The 17,090-nt window shown below is 38.8% G+C and overlaps 1 protein-coding gene across 2 annotated transcripts; it reads left to right on the top strand.

The window, feature by feature from the left end:
- The first annotated feature begins 1,692 nt into the window (after positions 1–1,692).
- LOC112571681 lies at positions 1,693–10,471 on the top strand. 2 transcript variants are annotated; one of them, XM_025250890.1, is made up of 5 exons: positions 1,693–1,863; positions 2,403–2,529; positions 3,930–4,016; positions 7,418–7,460; positions 9,115–10,471. In XM_025250890.1, the coding sequence occupies exons 2-5, from the start codon at positions 2,465–2,467 to the stop codon at positions 9,760–9,762; spliced, it is 843 nt and encodes a 280-aa protein (XP_025106675.1). In that variant the 5' UTR covers positions 1,693–1,863; positions 2,403–2,464; the 3' UTR covers positions 9,763–10,471. The 2 variants fall into 2 exon arrangements, with proteins under 2 accessions (XP_025106675.1, XP_025106665.1); XM_025250880.1 differs by lacking the exon at positions 1,693–1,863 and adding an exon at positions 2,202–2,253.
- The last annotated feature ends 6,619 nt before the right edge of the window (positions 10,472–17,090 follow it).

Raw genomic sequence — 17,090 nt, 5'->3', positions numbered from 1 at the left:
TGTGAAAAACAGAAGCCATTGCAACCATTCCATTAGCATCCTTTGATGTCACGTGCATTGAGATTAGATTTGTAATATCGATCCACACACAAATAAAACCAGCACTCCGCATACACCCTGCTTTATCGAAGGCAGGCCACAGCCAAGTTTGTTAACATCTTCCCCATAAACTATGCCAGTCAACTACAAGCTTTGCATGCGTTTTGTGTCTTGTATATTTTTCTATCAAACAGTGACCTGCTTGGGGAATCAGATAGCATGCTTATAATCGGCAAAACACACGCACATATATGCTTGCACGTGCACAAATAAACTCATAAAGCCAAACGAATTTTTACCAGCTTTAGAAATCCATGAAAGGATGATGTTGGACACGTGTAGGCCCGCACTGTAAACTAAAGTACAAAGCTATGTCGATTTTTTTTTTGTTTTGTTTTGTTCTGTGTAACTGTAAGAGTCGATAGGGTCGAAGAATGCTACTCTCGGCTTGGGGTGAAGGTCACGATCATGCATACTTCTCCGAGATTGTATACAAACTTAAGCTCATTGATATAACACAGAACAAGGAACCTTTAATACCAACAGAATGAGCACAGCGGGTATTCCAGAAGCGTGCAGCAAATTTGCTGGAATTCAAAGGACAGTCATACCTTGTGCTCGTACATTATTATTCGCGCTTTATTATCTTGCGCACATCAAGATTACTATATCAGTAAAAGTCATCAGTTGTCTGAAGAATTTGTTTGCACGTCAAGGAATTCCAGAGATTCTTGTTACAGACAATGGAAAGCAGTTCACATCTAGGGAGCAAGGAATTTGCAGTAAAGTAGAGATTTCAACATGTTACAACAAGCCCTCGTTTTCCACAAACCAATGGAGAGGTTGAAAGAGCAGCTCAAATTGCTAAAAGGATTCTGCACAAAGATGAACCTGAATTGACACCACTATTTCTGCAACAGAATACAGTCCAGCAGAATTATCCTGTGGTAGAAAACTGAGAACTACATTACCTATATTTTGCCTGAGAATTACCTTGAGTCAAGGAAATTTCATAAAGCAGTTGTAACAGCGAGCGATGCAAAGGAGAAGCAGTGTTACAAGGACTGTTTTGACAAACTTCACGGGATGCGACCACTTGATGAACTTCGTCCAGGTGACACTGTTTTATAGAATTCAGATGGTGAAAAGTACTGGGGAAATCCAGCAGTCATTCAGCAGCAGTGTGCTTGGCGGTCATTTATTATACAAACACCAAGAAACAACTTCCGACGCAACAGACGTCATCGAAGAAGGTCAAGAAACTTTGACTCGGAGCAATCCACTCCCAAACCCTGTCCTGTTCTAAGCGACTTTTCCTTTCCTACTTCTCAAGTCCAAGTGACAATTAAGTAAGGTTGATACCAGTCTCGGTGATCCACTATGCGAGTCCGGGGGCACCGCTTCATATCAGTGTTCCTAGACAATGTCCAGAGTCGACATCCAGTGTCGGTGGTTTTGATACTAATGCCAGATACAGTGCAGATCCAGTATCAGTTCAGCACCAAAAATGTCTCGTTGCGGCAGAATTATCTCCCTGCTTGCTCGTTATAAAGACTGATGACAATGACTTGAGCTTTATTTAGCAAAGATAAAATAATGATTAATCTCAAAGGAAAGGAGATGTCGTGATAAGAGTTATCCCGTGAGGGCACATCCGGGGTTGTGGTAGTCAGTTCCTTTTTTTGCGTTTTGAGCTGGCCGGTAGCACCATTTTGTTCATTTTTAACAAATACTGTTTCATCAAACTACAGCAGTGTCTAGTGTTGGTCGGCTGTAGGGTCGCAGCACGATGCAGAAAGCCATATATCCATGGAGGATATATAGGTGTGTGTTTCTATACGCCACGATCACACGGTTTTAATCTAAAGTGTTGAAGCGCCGGCCCTAGGCAGATGCCTCGTCCGCCTGCCCCTAAGCACGGCCCTGGGTGGTGCTATTCTTGTCTGTCCAAGGTATCTGTAGATAGGCGTTATACCGTTCGACTCTTAAAAAAAAAAAAAAAATAAAACAGACTAATTTTAGTTTATAAAAGTTAAAATATTTTCCATCAAAGCAGTGTATGTTTATCTAGCATTTAGATTGTTTGCCACCATCTGTACGGTTTCTGTGTTGTCTCTTGGGTTAAGATTTTACTTTAAGTTACCCAGCCATATGAACCATGACAACCGTGGGCCGATATGAAACCACTTCCGGTCGACCGGCTAGCTTTGCTAGGTGCGCTGCGCCTATGTGATCGTCCATAGACATTTTATACTGTAGAATAGTGTGCCACAGGGACTGCACTGGCTACGCTGCATTCAAAGGCCTAGGCAACAACAGCTAATATTACTATTATCATGGATGTCTATATACATCTGTTGCAGACGCCTATGCTGAACTAAGGGATATCACTCTCTTTGCGAATAACTCGAAGTATCAGTTCAATATGTTGGAGTCAGCAGGTTTTCACACAGTTTCGACACATGAGGATAGTGAAATGGATTGTTCAGGGTAAGCATGAACATGTTCACATAGTTATTATTAGTGAGACAAACAAAAGAGAAAGTGTAATATTAAAAGATTAATGAGAAGAATATTTCCTTGTCTTATTGTATCGTCAGCTGATGCACATCGTACAGATAATGGTGAATGGCGAAAGGAAACAAGATTCAGAAATAAAACACAGAATTTATGATTGCATTAAATTTGACTGCTTTGAAAATTGTGTGAATAATCGAAAAATGCCGGAAGCTTTGCTTATGGATATGAGTCATCTACCTTGAATCGCAAATACATGATTTTTAATGATGGGAGAAGAGTGAAAATTGTTAAGTAGAGGAAGTGCTTTTAATATATTTGAAGAACCGACTAGATCGTAAAATGTTACGGGGTTTCTAAACGAGGAATTATTGTATCAGTAGCTAAATAGGTTTTTCAAGAGTTTTGTGTGTTTGATATGTGGAAACTTGTCACACTTTAGGGAAGAGTAAAATTTGGAGGGATGGGTGGGTGAGATAATTTCAGAAAATCATTACACAATTGTTAAGAGTTTTTCATTCATATTCTGTTATATATATAATCATTATATCAAAGGATAAAAATAGAAAAGTGTGTGTACACATTTTTGTTTTTATTCCATTTGGTTCTCATTATTTGTCTTTATTATTGGCATATGAAATCACAAAGGCATCCTAATCCATGTCTGTGTATTTTCTATCAAGCAGTGACCTGCTTGGGGAAGCAGATGTGACTGGTTAGAGTACTAGCATTCGAACTCATAGGTGTACTGACGCGATGCTTGTGCAGTGAATTTCCCATAGTTGATCCAGCAGTTGGCAATAGGTACCTGACTTCATAGGGTGTTAATTAGGGAAGAGCAGACTAGCAAGAGGGAGAGGAATTGGGAACTGCCCTCACAAAAATAACTAGTCCCAAAAAAAGTATAATTCTTAACACTTCACCCCTAAACAGCCTACAAAATGATTAAGGGATGACTTTTCAAAATCTTAACATCTTAGGCAACTTTTTTCTTCTTGTCTTTCACTGTTTAACTTAGCAGAAACTACAAGATTTACCAACTGCTTGTGTTTTGCATAAATATCCAGAAAGCTACATGAAGCTTCCTGTTTTCTGTGGGTAACTTACTCTGCTGTAGTGGGAACACCCTATTCTTTTTTATAAGTTAGGGCAGTAAATGTAGACGAGAGGCTTCACCTTAATCCGGCACAATGTGTTTTTGTGGCCTTTCTGTCAATATTGCATTCTTGCAGTGGTTTTATTGCACCAGTGCCACTGTTCCATTCTCTCTCTCTCTCATTTGTTACTTGAAGGACTACTTAATTATCTCAATGAGGACTTAGCATATAAATACCATTCAGAGATGGTCTAACAATGTTCTTTGAATGTTTCAGATTAAGACAGAAGCGGCTGCACACAGATGTAGATGATTGTGATGAATGTTCTCCAATATCTAAACGAATAAACCGACTTCAGATTGAGTAAGTCGTTAGATTTTTCTCCTACTCTAATGTTTTATAGGTATTTGAAGGTAGCTCTTCCAGAAAAGCAAGTGAACTAGCAGGTTGGGCTTAAATGATATATACTGGTGTAAATGATAGATACTGTGATAGATACTTCCACTCAAAATTTCTGGTATGAGAAGAAAGGTTTACTTAAAATCATGTCTAAAACACAGTTTGACTGGTTCATGGAGGCTACCCTGCTTAGGCACAGGCATAATTCCAACTTTCAGTCTCTTAAATGTGGTTTCAAAATGCTAGCATGATAGAATTGACTTGTGTCATCAGTGATTGATTTGTCTTTATATAGGCTAAAAGAGTTATGTCTGGGCTGATTTGACTGGCGGTTTTGCAAAATGGTTTATCAGTGATCATTCCAATGAAGAAATGTTTTATGAATTGGAAAATAGTGTAGGACAGATGATAATATTAAAATCAGTAACAAGAGTATTATTTGTTAACTGCATGCATGCATTATTGCCAACAAAGTTGTTGTTCCAATGATCTCTGTGTGTGAAAAATCGAAAAGTATAATCACTGACCCGAATTAACCTCCATTTGCGTCACTTTGTTCAATCTAGTGGTGCAAGAAGTAAAATTTGTATGTATTCTGACATACAAACAAAGCCAGTGGCTTGTACATATTTTGTTTACTCCATGGTAGTAGCATGCAAATTGTTGCTGCTATGTCACGAATGAGGTTCAGTTTGTTTTACTTTATGAAAAGTATGATGGCAACCTACACAAATTGTTCTGGAGAACGATGAGCAGAGGTAAATGATCTTTTACAACTGTAAATTGTGAATGTAAATATTTGAAACAGTATACATCATTTAATTTCAGTCCCATCTTAGTTTATTTTACTTACCGTGTAGACCAGTGATGCCCAACCTTTTTCGGCCTGCGGGCCATATCCATTTCGGACAGCTGTGTCGCGGGCCATATCCATTTCGGACAGCCGTGTCGCGGGCCACTTCACCGCAAAAATACACAAGGGAAAAAAAAATAGAGCAGATACCATTTTTTATTAGAAACAAGTTGTACTTACCATTAATTATGTAGTAATTAGTGGGATATTTGAAGTTGTTTACCCGAAGCCAACTTCTGAATGTCCGGCTGCAACGTAGAGACACCAAGTCGGAGAACTGAATCAAAATGTTCTTCCATCGAAAAAAAGATTGGGAAACGCCCCTACGTGGGGATAAATACTTATTCTTCCTTTTTTTTCGTTTTTTTAAGGTCTTCTTTTATTACTAACATGCCGATTTCTTGCACTGTGGGCAGAAGTTTCGCGGGCCGGATGGCACCGCGTCGCGGGCCGGATATGGTCCGCGGGCCGTAGGTTGTGCATCCCAGGTGTAGACAAACATTTGTCTAAATAGTTAACAAAATCTTTTTCTTTTCTAAATGTGGTGGTAACATTCTGGTAGAGAGTCATTCTAGGGAAATGAGATTTGTGTCACATGGCAGCAGTATTGGTTGATTTAGTCATCAGCATTTTCTTTCATATAGAAGCAAGTAAAAATCATATAAAAGAGCTCCAAATCACGTATCAAGACACTTCTTAAGGAAGCTGATGATCCACCATGGTATTTCACCTAATCTCATAAACATTATCCAGAGGTTGTATGAAGACTCATCCTGCCAAGTTATCCACAAAGGCAAACTCACTGAAGATTTTGAAGACCAGCATAAGACAGGGTTTTATATTATCACCAACAATCTTCCTGATGGTCGTAGAGTGGATTATGCACAAGACAACAACAACACTGGTATCCAGTAGACCTTCACCAAACTGCTAGAGGATCTGGACTTTGCAGATGACATTAGTCTCCTATCTGATCAGCAACAACATGCACAAACCAAACTGAGTAAGCTAGCAGAGGAAGCAGAGAAGACTGGCTTAAAGGTCAACGGAAAGAAGACTGGAGTGATGAGAATCAACAACAAGCAGGAACTCCCAATCCAACTTCAAAGAGAGAACATCCTGGAAACAGACTGTTTCACGTATCTGGGGAGCATTGTCAACAAGGATGGTGGAGCAGATGATGACATCAAAAGCTGCATCAACAAGGCCAGTCATGCTTTCAACAGCCTACACCCCATCTGGAACTCCTGAGCATTATCCTTCAGCAGTAAGACCCGCATTTTCAACACCAATGTGAAAGCAGTCCTACTGTACGGTTCTGAAACCTGGAGAGTGGCAAATACCTGTGCAAACCAGTTGACACCATTGCCAAGCAGGCACTTGACTGGAACCCTCAGGAATACGAATACTTTATTTTGTATTCGTATTCGTATGGAACCCTCAGGAGAAGAGGAGAGTTAGGATACTGAAGCAGGCTTGGAAAAGAACAGTAGAGAGCGAGGCAAAGGATGTTGGAACCACCTGGGCTGCCCAAAATTGGTTCTGCTGGCAAGGTGTTTTTGCGGCCCTATGCTCCTCGAGAAGTAATAAGGAATAAACTAAACTAAACTTCTGCACTGTGGGAGTGCTCTGCAGTCATGGCTGTTTTTAGAGTACTTGGTGACTGATGTAGAGGGATGCTCTTTTTTCTCTGTCTTTACTGCCTTCTATTTGCTCAAGGATTTTGATAATGATTTGGAGTTGTTTCTTCTTTGTCTGCTATCCTAGCATCTCTTTAACAGTTTTAAAATAGCACCTGTTGGGTGCAAGTTCTCATGGCACAATTATTCAACTGTCTTGCATTCTAAGGTTACATCCATAATGTTCTGTTGGACCCTTAGTAATGACTTGTACAGGTAGATAAGAAATTCAGTCCTCAGCCAATATATGTATATAAAACCAAAAAAGTTTGTAGCTTTTTTTTTGTCTTTGCATGAAGCTGCTGGGGATGTCTGTCCAGAAATGGATGTAGATTTTATTTAGATTATCCCTGTATCACATAGCATTACAATAGAAAACAGTAGTAATTGTGCATCCCCTTTTTAGTGATAACACTTTGAAAGATTTTAAATAGATGTATACACATATAAGATTATCATTATATATACTTAATATTAAATGTATATTACATTGTCCACCAATTATTGGAGTCTTGTCATGCAGAAGACCCTTTCATTTCTATTGAAATACACTTTTTTAAAATCAAGCAAGTAATCACCTATTTAAAATATGTATGATAATGTACATGTTAATACTATTTATGTATATTATTACATACACTGAGAAATAATATCTATAACATTAAATAGAAAACTGCAGATTTCACTTCTTGATATGTAAAACTAAGCTACCTAATCTTTTCAGTAAACTATTAGAAAAATAAGAAACATTTTACTTTAAATACAGATTTGTCATTATTTAGTATGCACAGATTTAAGAAGTCTCTTAAATATCTGTTGACAAATTTTTGCAGAGTACAAAGGATTGCTGAAGATACTAGGAATCATCAACAACAGGTATTTTGTAGCAACCTTTGATCCTGTGTAGGTGGCAGAGTACATACAGTCCTTATAAGTTTGTAAATTTGGGGATGTGCTAAATAAGGCCTAAGTGGCACTTATTTTTAGCAAATAAGTTCTTATAAATTGTAGTCAGGATTTAATTAAAAAGAGAGGTATTTATTAGTGCTTTTTGTGAAAATGTGTTGTCATTATTCTTTTTGTGCTACACACTAACATGGTTAAAAATATCATAAAAAATAATCCTGTCAGAATCTATATAAATGGAAATTAGCAAGAAAATACTCTGAATAGTACAAGCATGATGATATTTGGATTAAACGTAAAAGTCTAAAAGATTTGTTACATAATATCTATACAAATCCTGATGGAAAGCCCATTGGTCAGAAGCCTTGTAGGTTCTCTCACATTTGTCAGTGTTCACACCTAGTCATGACCATTGCTGAGAATGGCAGCAGAATTCAATGGGTTTTTTTCTTTAGGCATTTCCCACAAGATTGATGGTTATTTTGACAGCAGAATTATGTACACGAAGTTATAGCATATTTAATTTTATTTTTTGCCGGTACAATAGCCTGAAGTCATCATTTTCCTCCTTTTGCAAGTGACATTTTGAGAAGAAATGGTTGTCTGATTGGCACAGTGAATCTTTAATATAATATTCAGTATGAATGTCTTAGAAAGGAAAGATCCTTCAACCTGCTTTGAGCTGTGGTCAACATTTGTTTATATCTGAAAGCCATGCGAAACAGGATTGTGGGACTAACTGTCGAAGGATGTTTGTATGATCTATAACCCAGCCAAGGTTGTTGGTAGTTAGTTCTGATTGGTTTTATTCAAAGTGTGTGTATGCATTGTCGGTATTAGTTTTCCAAATTCTTTGTCCTGTCTAGAAAAGAGCAGGAATCTGTGTGTGAAAATGTCTGTGGACCTTGAATGAGCTTTTGTTTTAAAGGCAAATGAATGCTCTTTCTGAAGGTTTGCAAATGACCAAAATTTTTTTTTAAGACTATTTTGTTATGGCTCAAACATTTTCTTTATTTGTTAATTCCGTGCACAGCAAGAACAAATATAAATCACTATCTTTAGTGACAAAATACACAATTTTTCAACAAGGTTTTATGAAAATCGTTTGGAGAGTGGATAGAGAATCTATTGAACATTTATAATATGTCATGATCTCAAAATGGCTAAAAATTAAGATTTTGTTCCAAATTTCAGGCCTGTGTTTTGCCTTATTTCTACCCAGTGGTTTTATCTTTGCAGGCATTAATTTCATCATTGGCATTTTCAAAAGGTTATAATCACCTGCATCCATTATTATTTGAAGATAGGGAGGAAGCCAGAATTCATGAAGCATTTTGAGTGAAATATTTTGGGAGGTTTATATAACAAATAATTTCGCCTTAGCATATCAAGACTTAACAAAAATATATTTTAAGGGCAATCACTTAATAGGGTGAGCTTAAGATCTTTATCTGGCCTGAGGAAGAAGTAGATGAGGCATCAAGAAACATCCTGTACCACATTAGAAGAATGAATCTCTTCCATTTTCTGTGAGTTGTAGATGTTCAAGACAACCATGGTAAAATAACCAGATCATAAAACTAGAATGTTCAAAGTTTTCATTTGTTTTTGTTTTTTTAAACAGCATCATTCAGCCTGTGGATTTTCTGTAACTACTGCAGAGCAGTCTGCATCATGGCAGACTATTTTACCCCCCAGCTATGTGGATGAATGCCATAAGAGAACAGAGGAACACAACACACAGGAAGAATTGCCACATCAGTGTTACACTGCAGAACAGATCAATCCCATGTCATCTAGTACTGAAACTATGGTACCTTTTAATTCCCAGTTCATGTACTCTTCACCAGTGAGTCATGGAACAGAGCAAAGATACTCACACAGTTTATCTCGCATCTTAAACATTCCAGAACAGTTTTGTCAGTACTCTTGTGAAAGCACTGAGGAACAGTTACAGTGTTCCCTGGCAAGCTGTAGAAGCCAGTCGTCACCTGAACACCAACATCTTTCCAGTTCAGAAGGGTATAGCTTAGAGATTCAGCATCCATTTCCAAGCCAATCATCTGCAGAGGTAAGTGTCCAGCAGATGTCAGAATCAAGTGATGTGGGAATGACTTCAGGAGTGGACAGATGTCTTGTGGAGGGTTACAGTCCTGATCTAGATGAGGCTGAAAATCCACATTATTTTCAGATCAATCAGATGCTGTTTGATGCTCACTGTTTAAGGATAAAGAGATTCTATTCGCATCGCACCCAGCAGAATTCTGTGTGACTATTTTTCTTAGTCTGTTGAATACTCGGAGCTCTGTAATGCTTTGTGAAAATAGTTACTGTTTTCAGATACTTTTAGCACAAGAATTGCTATTGTACTGCTTTTTAACTCAATCCTAATGTAGTAAAATGTCAACTGCAGAAGTGCATAAGCATTTGCTGCTGACAGATAGTTTTTAGGCATTTTGAACATTTTCTACTGGAGAACAATTAACTGTTCTAGAGAAGGAGCTGCTGCATTTAAAAGCAGAATACATTTTTTTGTAGAGTTCTTCTGTGACATTAAGATTGAGTTAACAACAACAAAAATATCAGTGTTCTATACAATATTTTTTAAGGAAATTTAAGGTAAGATCCATCCAGAATAACGCATCTTCTGCATTTTGTTTGTAAAATTCTTAGTTCTTCTTTCATTGATGATGAAGCTATGTTATATTTATCTCTGCATGTTGCATTCTCTAATTTATCTTCCAGTATGATATCATAGGCTGCTGCCAGAAGGGCACTTATTTTCTTTGCATCTTTATCATTGTATCTGTATTTTTTAAAAATATTTGACCTTTACAAGGACACTTCTTAATCAGAAAACTTCATGCAGATGGAAATTTAGACATACATTAGGCTGGTTGGGAAGTGTTGGGAGCTTAAGCATCCTTCTTGTTTCACAAACTTGTAACAGGTATACTTTCAATAAAGGTTTGCAAGTAAAATGAGATATTTCTAGAACAAGAATGCTTGGTCAATCCTGTAGAAATGGTTATTGGACAACACTTTAATCCAGCGGTTCTCAACCTGTGGGACGTGCTTACAAGGGGGGGCACGAAGGTGGTCATTTTTTTAAAGTTTCTTATACCGGTATTAGTGAAATTATCTTACATTGCTGGCTAAGGGGGGGTGCGCGGACGTACCTTTGTTCGTCAGGGGGGCGTCACAAGGAAAAGGTTGAAAACCGCTGCTTTAATCCATCAGTTTTTAGATGTTTTAAAATCTTGCTAAAGGCCTCATTGTCATAAAAGAATATAATAGTGCATTGTACAAGACAGTCTTCAGTCTTCATACATAAAATTTAAATAGTAATGATCTGCCCAAACAGGAAGCATTCACTCAATGTTTGTGTGACCTTAAGATACAGGTGACAGTTTTTCATTTTGGAATTTGATGATGCCATTATAGAAAACAAGGTGCTTAAGATGATTCATCTACAAATCAAAATATTTAAGAGAAAAAAACCTTTAAAATCTGTCTAGTTTTTAGAAGGATTCATGTGATGAACTAAACTACACAATTAACTGAACACTAACTAATATCCCTGGACTGCTGGCAGACAGTTTTTTCCAGTTAACTGCTAAAACGAGGCATTAGATGACATAGTCTTGGCGTACAGACATCAGTCCATCAATACACGTCCATGAACTGAAAGTGTGTGATCTTTAACCCTCTGACCACGACATAAAAGTATGTGTTACAAAGACTGGCTAATAACTGAAGACTGTGAAGACGACATTGGATGGAGTTTTTTTTTTTTAATTATTTCTGCTCTCAGATAAACATGAGACCAAGAAACCTGTACATTTTTGGAAAGGAGAAAACTTGGACTTTGCAATAAAAGTAACAAAAATCACCTTCCCTGTGCTTCTCTGGCAAAGCCATGATTGTGGCTCATTGTGCAAGTCTAAATGCAGTCATGCTACAGTTTATACATTTTTTAAATAGATCTCTAAGGGGAATTCAAACAGTAATCAGTGTGCGGGAGAAAGCTGGTAGAGAGAGAGGGGGGGATTTCAAACATTTTGATCCTTTATTGAATAGGCCATCAAAGAAAATAACAAAAGAAAGTTAGGTAAGCAGTCATGAAAATGTGTAAGACACTAGTGACTATGTATCTATTACCAACCACCTATTCTATTTCTAAATGTAAGTATTTAATTGAAGATTCTGCCCACATAGGGAAAGCAGTTAGCTGAGTGGTTAGAGCACGCATCTGAAACAAGAGGTGCACTAGTTTTGATACCTGAGTGGCACAAGCAATTTCTTTTAGGTGACCGAACTGTTAGGAATGGGTACATGATTTCATAGAATGTTGGGGAGGGTAAAGCAATGAGGAAAAGGAGATGGGCACCATCCGGTCTCTGACCCTAACCCTGACTTTAACACGTCATGGAATGAGAAATCTAAGATGGAATGTCAAAGACATTTTGATTATATGCAGCATCAGATATTGATAAAGAGAGGCAAGTTATTAGCAACCCTTCACAAGCAAATGGATGCTTTCAGTCTATGACTGGCTTCCTCCTGTTTCACAGGCATACATGCTTGGCGGCACTATATATGTCGGTTGAAGACGATACACTTGGCATACATTCTATTCTTTTCAGAGTTACTTGGATTTCCACTGTTTAGCTGCACCTGGTTCCAGCCATAATGCAAGACCTTAATAGAGAATGTTAAACCCAAGTATTTGATGTGATTATTTACCAGTTCAAGTCGATTACTCCCAAAATACCATTTCTTCTTTACATGGGGCTTGTAATGGTCCAGCTTAAAAAGGCAAAATATCGATAAAGATCTGGCATCCACAAACTCAAATAGAAACAATCACAAAAATCAGTTGTAAAAAGTTTAATTACAGCATATGCAGAAACAGTAGGTAAATCTGGCCTTGGTAAAACCAACAGACCTCTAGAGTTTGCGAAGCCATCAACTCACCATCGCCAATATCTTACATCCCACAAGAACTTGAGGACAGCAACTTGATACTTGGCAGATGGTTTGGCCTATAATCAAACGCTTCATCCTGCTACCTGAAAGCTTCAAACCTAGCATCAACAAGACCAGGATCAAGCCCTGTATGCAGGCCTGACGAGTGGGGGGGACAGGGGGTCTGGTGTACCCGGGCCCGCGGCTGTCAAGGGGGCCCGGCCTTGGTCAGTGGAATTTTTTTTTTTTCTTCTCCTTTTCTTTTTCTTTTAAAGAAAGGTCTAAGGACAGAACACCCAAGCATTACACATGCAGAAGTTGAGTTTCAAGTCTGTAGAACACAATTTCGGGGTACTGGGGCCTGTCGTGAGAAGTGTAGTCATTGAGATTCGAATTGTAAATATACATTATATACTGGGAAAATTACGATTACAAGTACAAGGGGCCCGGAGAGGTCGTCTGTCCCGGGGCCCGGGCTGGCTCTTGGCGGCCCTGCCTGTATGCATGTAAATCGAACGAGGACAACTCCGTTTACCAACTACTCACGGATTGCTAGTCGAGACCTAGACGAACCTGATGGGATTCCACACAGAGCTCTAGTCGGTCTCCATTATCTTTCCACGACTGGCAGAGGGGACAACTGCTGGTATTTTTAGAAGCGGCGAAAAACGCGATGGCGTGTCAGTGAAGGTAAAAGAAGGCTACTTCCTATCGTCTCCGAGGCATCAAATAATTAGGAAGTCATTGTCTTAATGTTAGGCATTTGACCCTATTGTAGTCAAGGCGAAAGTAACTCAGAGTGTAAGGCAGCGATCTCTCACCTTGGCTAGTTTGCATGGTTACTAGCAGCATGGGAGGCAAAGAAAATAAGCAAAGGAGCTGGCGAAAGGATTTGTCAGAGAGTAGACGGGTTGGCAATCAGTCAATCACAAAAGCTTTGGTTGACGATATATAAGCAGATATGAGTATGCGTGTGGGGCAGGGATACATATAAATATAAGCAGATGTACGTGTAGGGGTTTTATATATACACAGATAAAAGTATGTATATGTGTGTACGTGTATGCATCTGTGTTTAGGTAAGAATGACAGAGAGGGGCAGAAACATCTCCCTCTAAAACTTTTCTCTGCATGTATTTATATACTTTGATTTATTTGATGACATATGCAGTGATACCATATGCATTAAAGGGCTAGAAGAAGGAAAGAACAAGTGAGTGAGGCAAAACAAAAACCTTTGAATGTATTAACTGTTTCAAACTAACCAGTGAATGTGTGTGTGAAGGTTTGAGTGAGGGAGATTTCATATAAAGATATACAGTAATGCATGTGAATATATATATATTTTTGAATATCTCTATACCCTTGAAAGGATGAAAAAAAAAGATAGAGTCTTGAATCACAAGCTTCAGAAACTGATGACACCCTGAAAAAACGTGAACTAAGTGCACATATCTTCATATGTTACTGTTCACTGACGTAAGGGATGTATCAAGTAGTGCTAGATAAGACAAAATATTTCCTTAAGAATTCTTAAAGACTAAGTAAAAGGTTATAAAATCAAATGCCCACAAATACAAGCATTGGTTAAAAATGGCAAATGCTGTGCTTGTCTCTCCATGATAGGAACAGTTTGAACACTATTGCCCATGTTAGTTAGATCATTGGTGTCAAGCAGAGGAATTTGGGTTTTTGTTGCAATTAGTAATTTGTCAAGAAATTGGCATTTAGTCAATATCTGAACATGTCGCTGCAGGAGAACTTGTTTTATTAAATTCAGGCAAACTTTATGCTATGCCAAAATGCAGAAGCGATATTATATATATATCTACAAAATCATTTCCTTTATCATTTCAACTGCTGAATAGTAAGTGAAAGGTGTGTGTGTGAAGGGTATGGTCTTAGATGTAGGATTTTTTTTTTACATGCCATGCATTCTTTAATGATGTACCACTTTGTTTTGTAACTGAGCACTTGCTTTGTAACTTAGAGGACTTACAAATAACCTCGGGTATTAATAATGCTTGTCATTTGTCAATGACATATTTTGTGTGTTCAGATCCCCATGTTCAGTGAATCTAAGCAGTTGTTAACATATACTATAACGCTGCCCTCTCCAAATGCCACTGTGTGTGTTTAGCATGTGTGTAGACACTTTATAAATGCCATGAACTCCTCCATTGAGAGGTGTGTGTGTACTAAATAGTCACTTGCTTTCAATTATTAAATAATGCATCATCTGGGTTATCAGTGTAATGATGTAACAAATTTAATACAACCTTTGGCTGAACACAGGCTGTATTTGTAAATATTGACACTTCAAGGCTCTTCATTTGCCTTTGCATTCAGAGGACTTCTCTGTGCCAACCCACCAGCATTCACCATTTGCGTGATGACTTCCCATGAAATTTTTTTTTATGTAGTCACAGTGTCACTGTGATTACCAAATAAAACACGATGCTTGAGGGAGATCTCCACAGGCAATGTTGAAACACTGAAGTTAAACTAACCCACATGTTTATTTTTTTAAACATTTTAAACTTTAGCACATTTAAGATCGTCACAAGATGCAACTCGCTTTTTGGTTGACTTATCGCTAACCCTACTCTCTGACAAATCCTTTCGCCAGCTCCTTTGCTTATTTGCTTTTTTTCTTTGTCTCCTATGCCGCTCTAGTAACCGAGCAGGCAGGGTCTCATTATGTAAACAACGACTTGATCTTCTTCACGCTCTCTGGACAGATCAAGACTGGATGGCTGAGAGAGTGTGTACATCCCAACACCAGAGGTAGCAGTGGGCTGGTGGTGAGCATCAAGCGTCACTTTTCTACACCCCTGGCTAGATGAAAAATGACACCACTACCCAAGGATCCCACCCTCTCGGCAGCGAGAACACAGACCCCACTCCTCAGGAACCACAGCTGGTCCCCTAGTCGTAACCAAACTCTACAACCCCTCCTCCTCCTAACCCCATTTCTCCCACTCAAAACCGGCTCAATAGCCCAACAAAACAAGGACAGGGCAGGCTACCCCCAGCCCCCCAAATACTAGACGACCGTTGTACTCAAGAGGTAGTATCAGCCGGCCAACCACTGGCAGGATGACACCTTCGGTACTCCGCTGCTACGCCTCCAAACGATGTATCCCCCAGCTTTCAGGTAATCTCCAGATCCTGTTACCTGGAGGAGACAACAGGCAGTATCCGGCCAAACTTCTTCAACTGTTATTGCCTATCCAGATGGGCTATGGCCCGATCTCCATCGATTTGAAGAATAAATCTTACGTCATTGTGTTAATTGCTGTTTGGAGACGTTCTCCTGGCAGCCAAGACACCAAGAAGCGGAAGTGGGGCTGGATTGGTCACATCTTGTGAAAGCCGGTCGACAATTTAAAGCTGGCTGGAATCCACAGTGGAGGCGCAGAGTTAGGAGACCAAGACAGACATGGAGGAGATCGGGTGAGGGGGAGGCAGCGGGCATGACATGGTCCCAACTGGAAAGCGACGCCCAACCGGGTCCGATGGCGGGGTGTAGTTGCAGCCCTATGCACCACTGGAAGTGATTAGGAGCAAAAAAGAAGACCTAGCAACGATGGCCTCGTCTTAATAAGCCCGTAGCTGAAGATGAAGGGCTGCTCAAACTTACCCAGATTTCTCTTTGACTAGAAGAAACTGCCAGACTCAAACATTGCTGAAATCTTCAAGGCCAGAATTGGAGGTAAATTCACCACACTGAACTTGATAGACTGTGATGTTAAACACCCTTGCTGGAAACATCAAACAGCCCAGTAAATGCTAGGGCACTTCTGTACTGTAGAAGCTGGCTTTCCTCGTTTTATATTTCTGAGCATGCATTTGCAGGTTCCCTTTTGAGCTATTTTACAGTGAAAATGTGGTACTTATGCCCATTTCAAAATGTAGTGACTCTTGGAGGACTAATTTTCACTTTCTATATCACAAATTGCACTAATATATAGATATATCTTATTAGTTTCCTTAAATGCAGAATGGTGCAAGTTTAGTTTGTTTGCTATAGTGAAGTATATCATTGCCTCTGCATAATGACAAATTCTTGAAGTTCCCTGATTCATTTTCTTGAACTGTTATTAATTACTATTTCACAAATAAAAAAAACCTCCCATATTTCATTTAATATTCTCTGGCATGAATTTGTGAGTACGACATCCTCTTGATATATCTTGAAATGGAACCTGCAAACTCATGCTCAGAAAACTAAAACCAGAAACATTTAATTTATATTGTGGACGTTGAACGGGCTTAACAAAACAATATATTTGCCTAAAATAAGGTTTATTCCTGCAACATTGCAAACATAATTGTTCTTAACAGGGTGGGTAAGAAATTCCAGTATGTATAGATATAAATTGCTCATGTCATCCTTGTAAACATCCCAAAAGTGAAATAATAAGTCATTTCCACTTCTAGGGCACAGTTACTAAAAATCCGGTGACCATATGTCAATATATATATACTCTCTGATATGTGTGGTTCTTCTGGTGACAGGGACTATATCCATATCACCATATGATCGAGTGTACTGTCATCAGAGGAAAAGCGGAGAAGTCTGGGTGGGATGTAGGGGAAGAGAAGTGAAGAGAAATAGGGCAGACGCCC

Source organism: Pomacea canaliculata, linkage group LG1, assembly GCF_003073045.1.
Source record: "Pomacea canaliculata isolate SZHN2017 linkage group LG1, ASM307304v1, whole genome shotgun sequence".
Lineage (NCBI taxonomy): Eukaryota > Metazoa > Mollusca > Gastropoda > Architaenioglossa > Ampullariidae > Pomacea > Pomacea canaliculata.
Note: the sequence above shows the minus strand (reverse complement) of the source record. Positions and strands in the feature narration are given on the sequence as shown.

Excerpts from the sequence above, each read along its gene's own strand:
- LOC112571681 (XM_025250880.1), top strand. The coding sequence starts at position 2,217 with ATGAAACCACTTCCGGTCGACCGGCTAGCTTTGCTAG. Across the intron at positions 2,254-2,402 it reads CGACCGGCTAGCTTTGCTAG|ACGCCTATGCTGAACTAAGG; the intron begins GTGCGCTGCGCC and ends CATCTGTTGCAG. Across the intron at positions 4,017-7,417 it reads ATAAACCGACTTCAGATTGA|AGTACAAAGGATTGCTGAAG; the intron begins GTAAGTCGTTAG and ends AAATTTTTGCAG.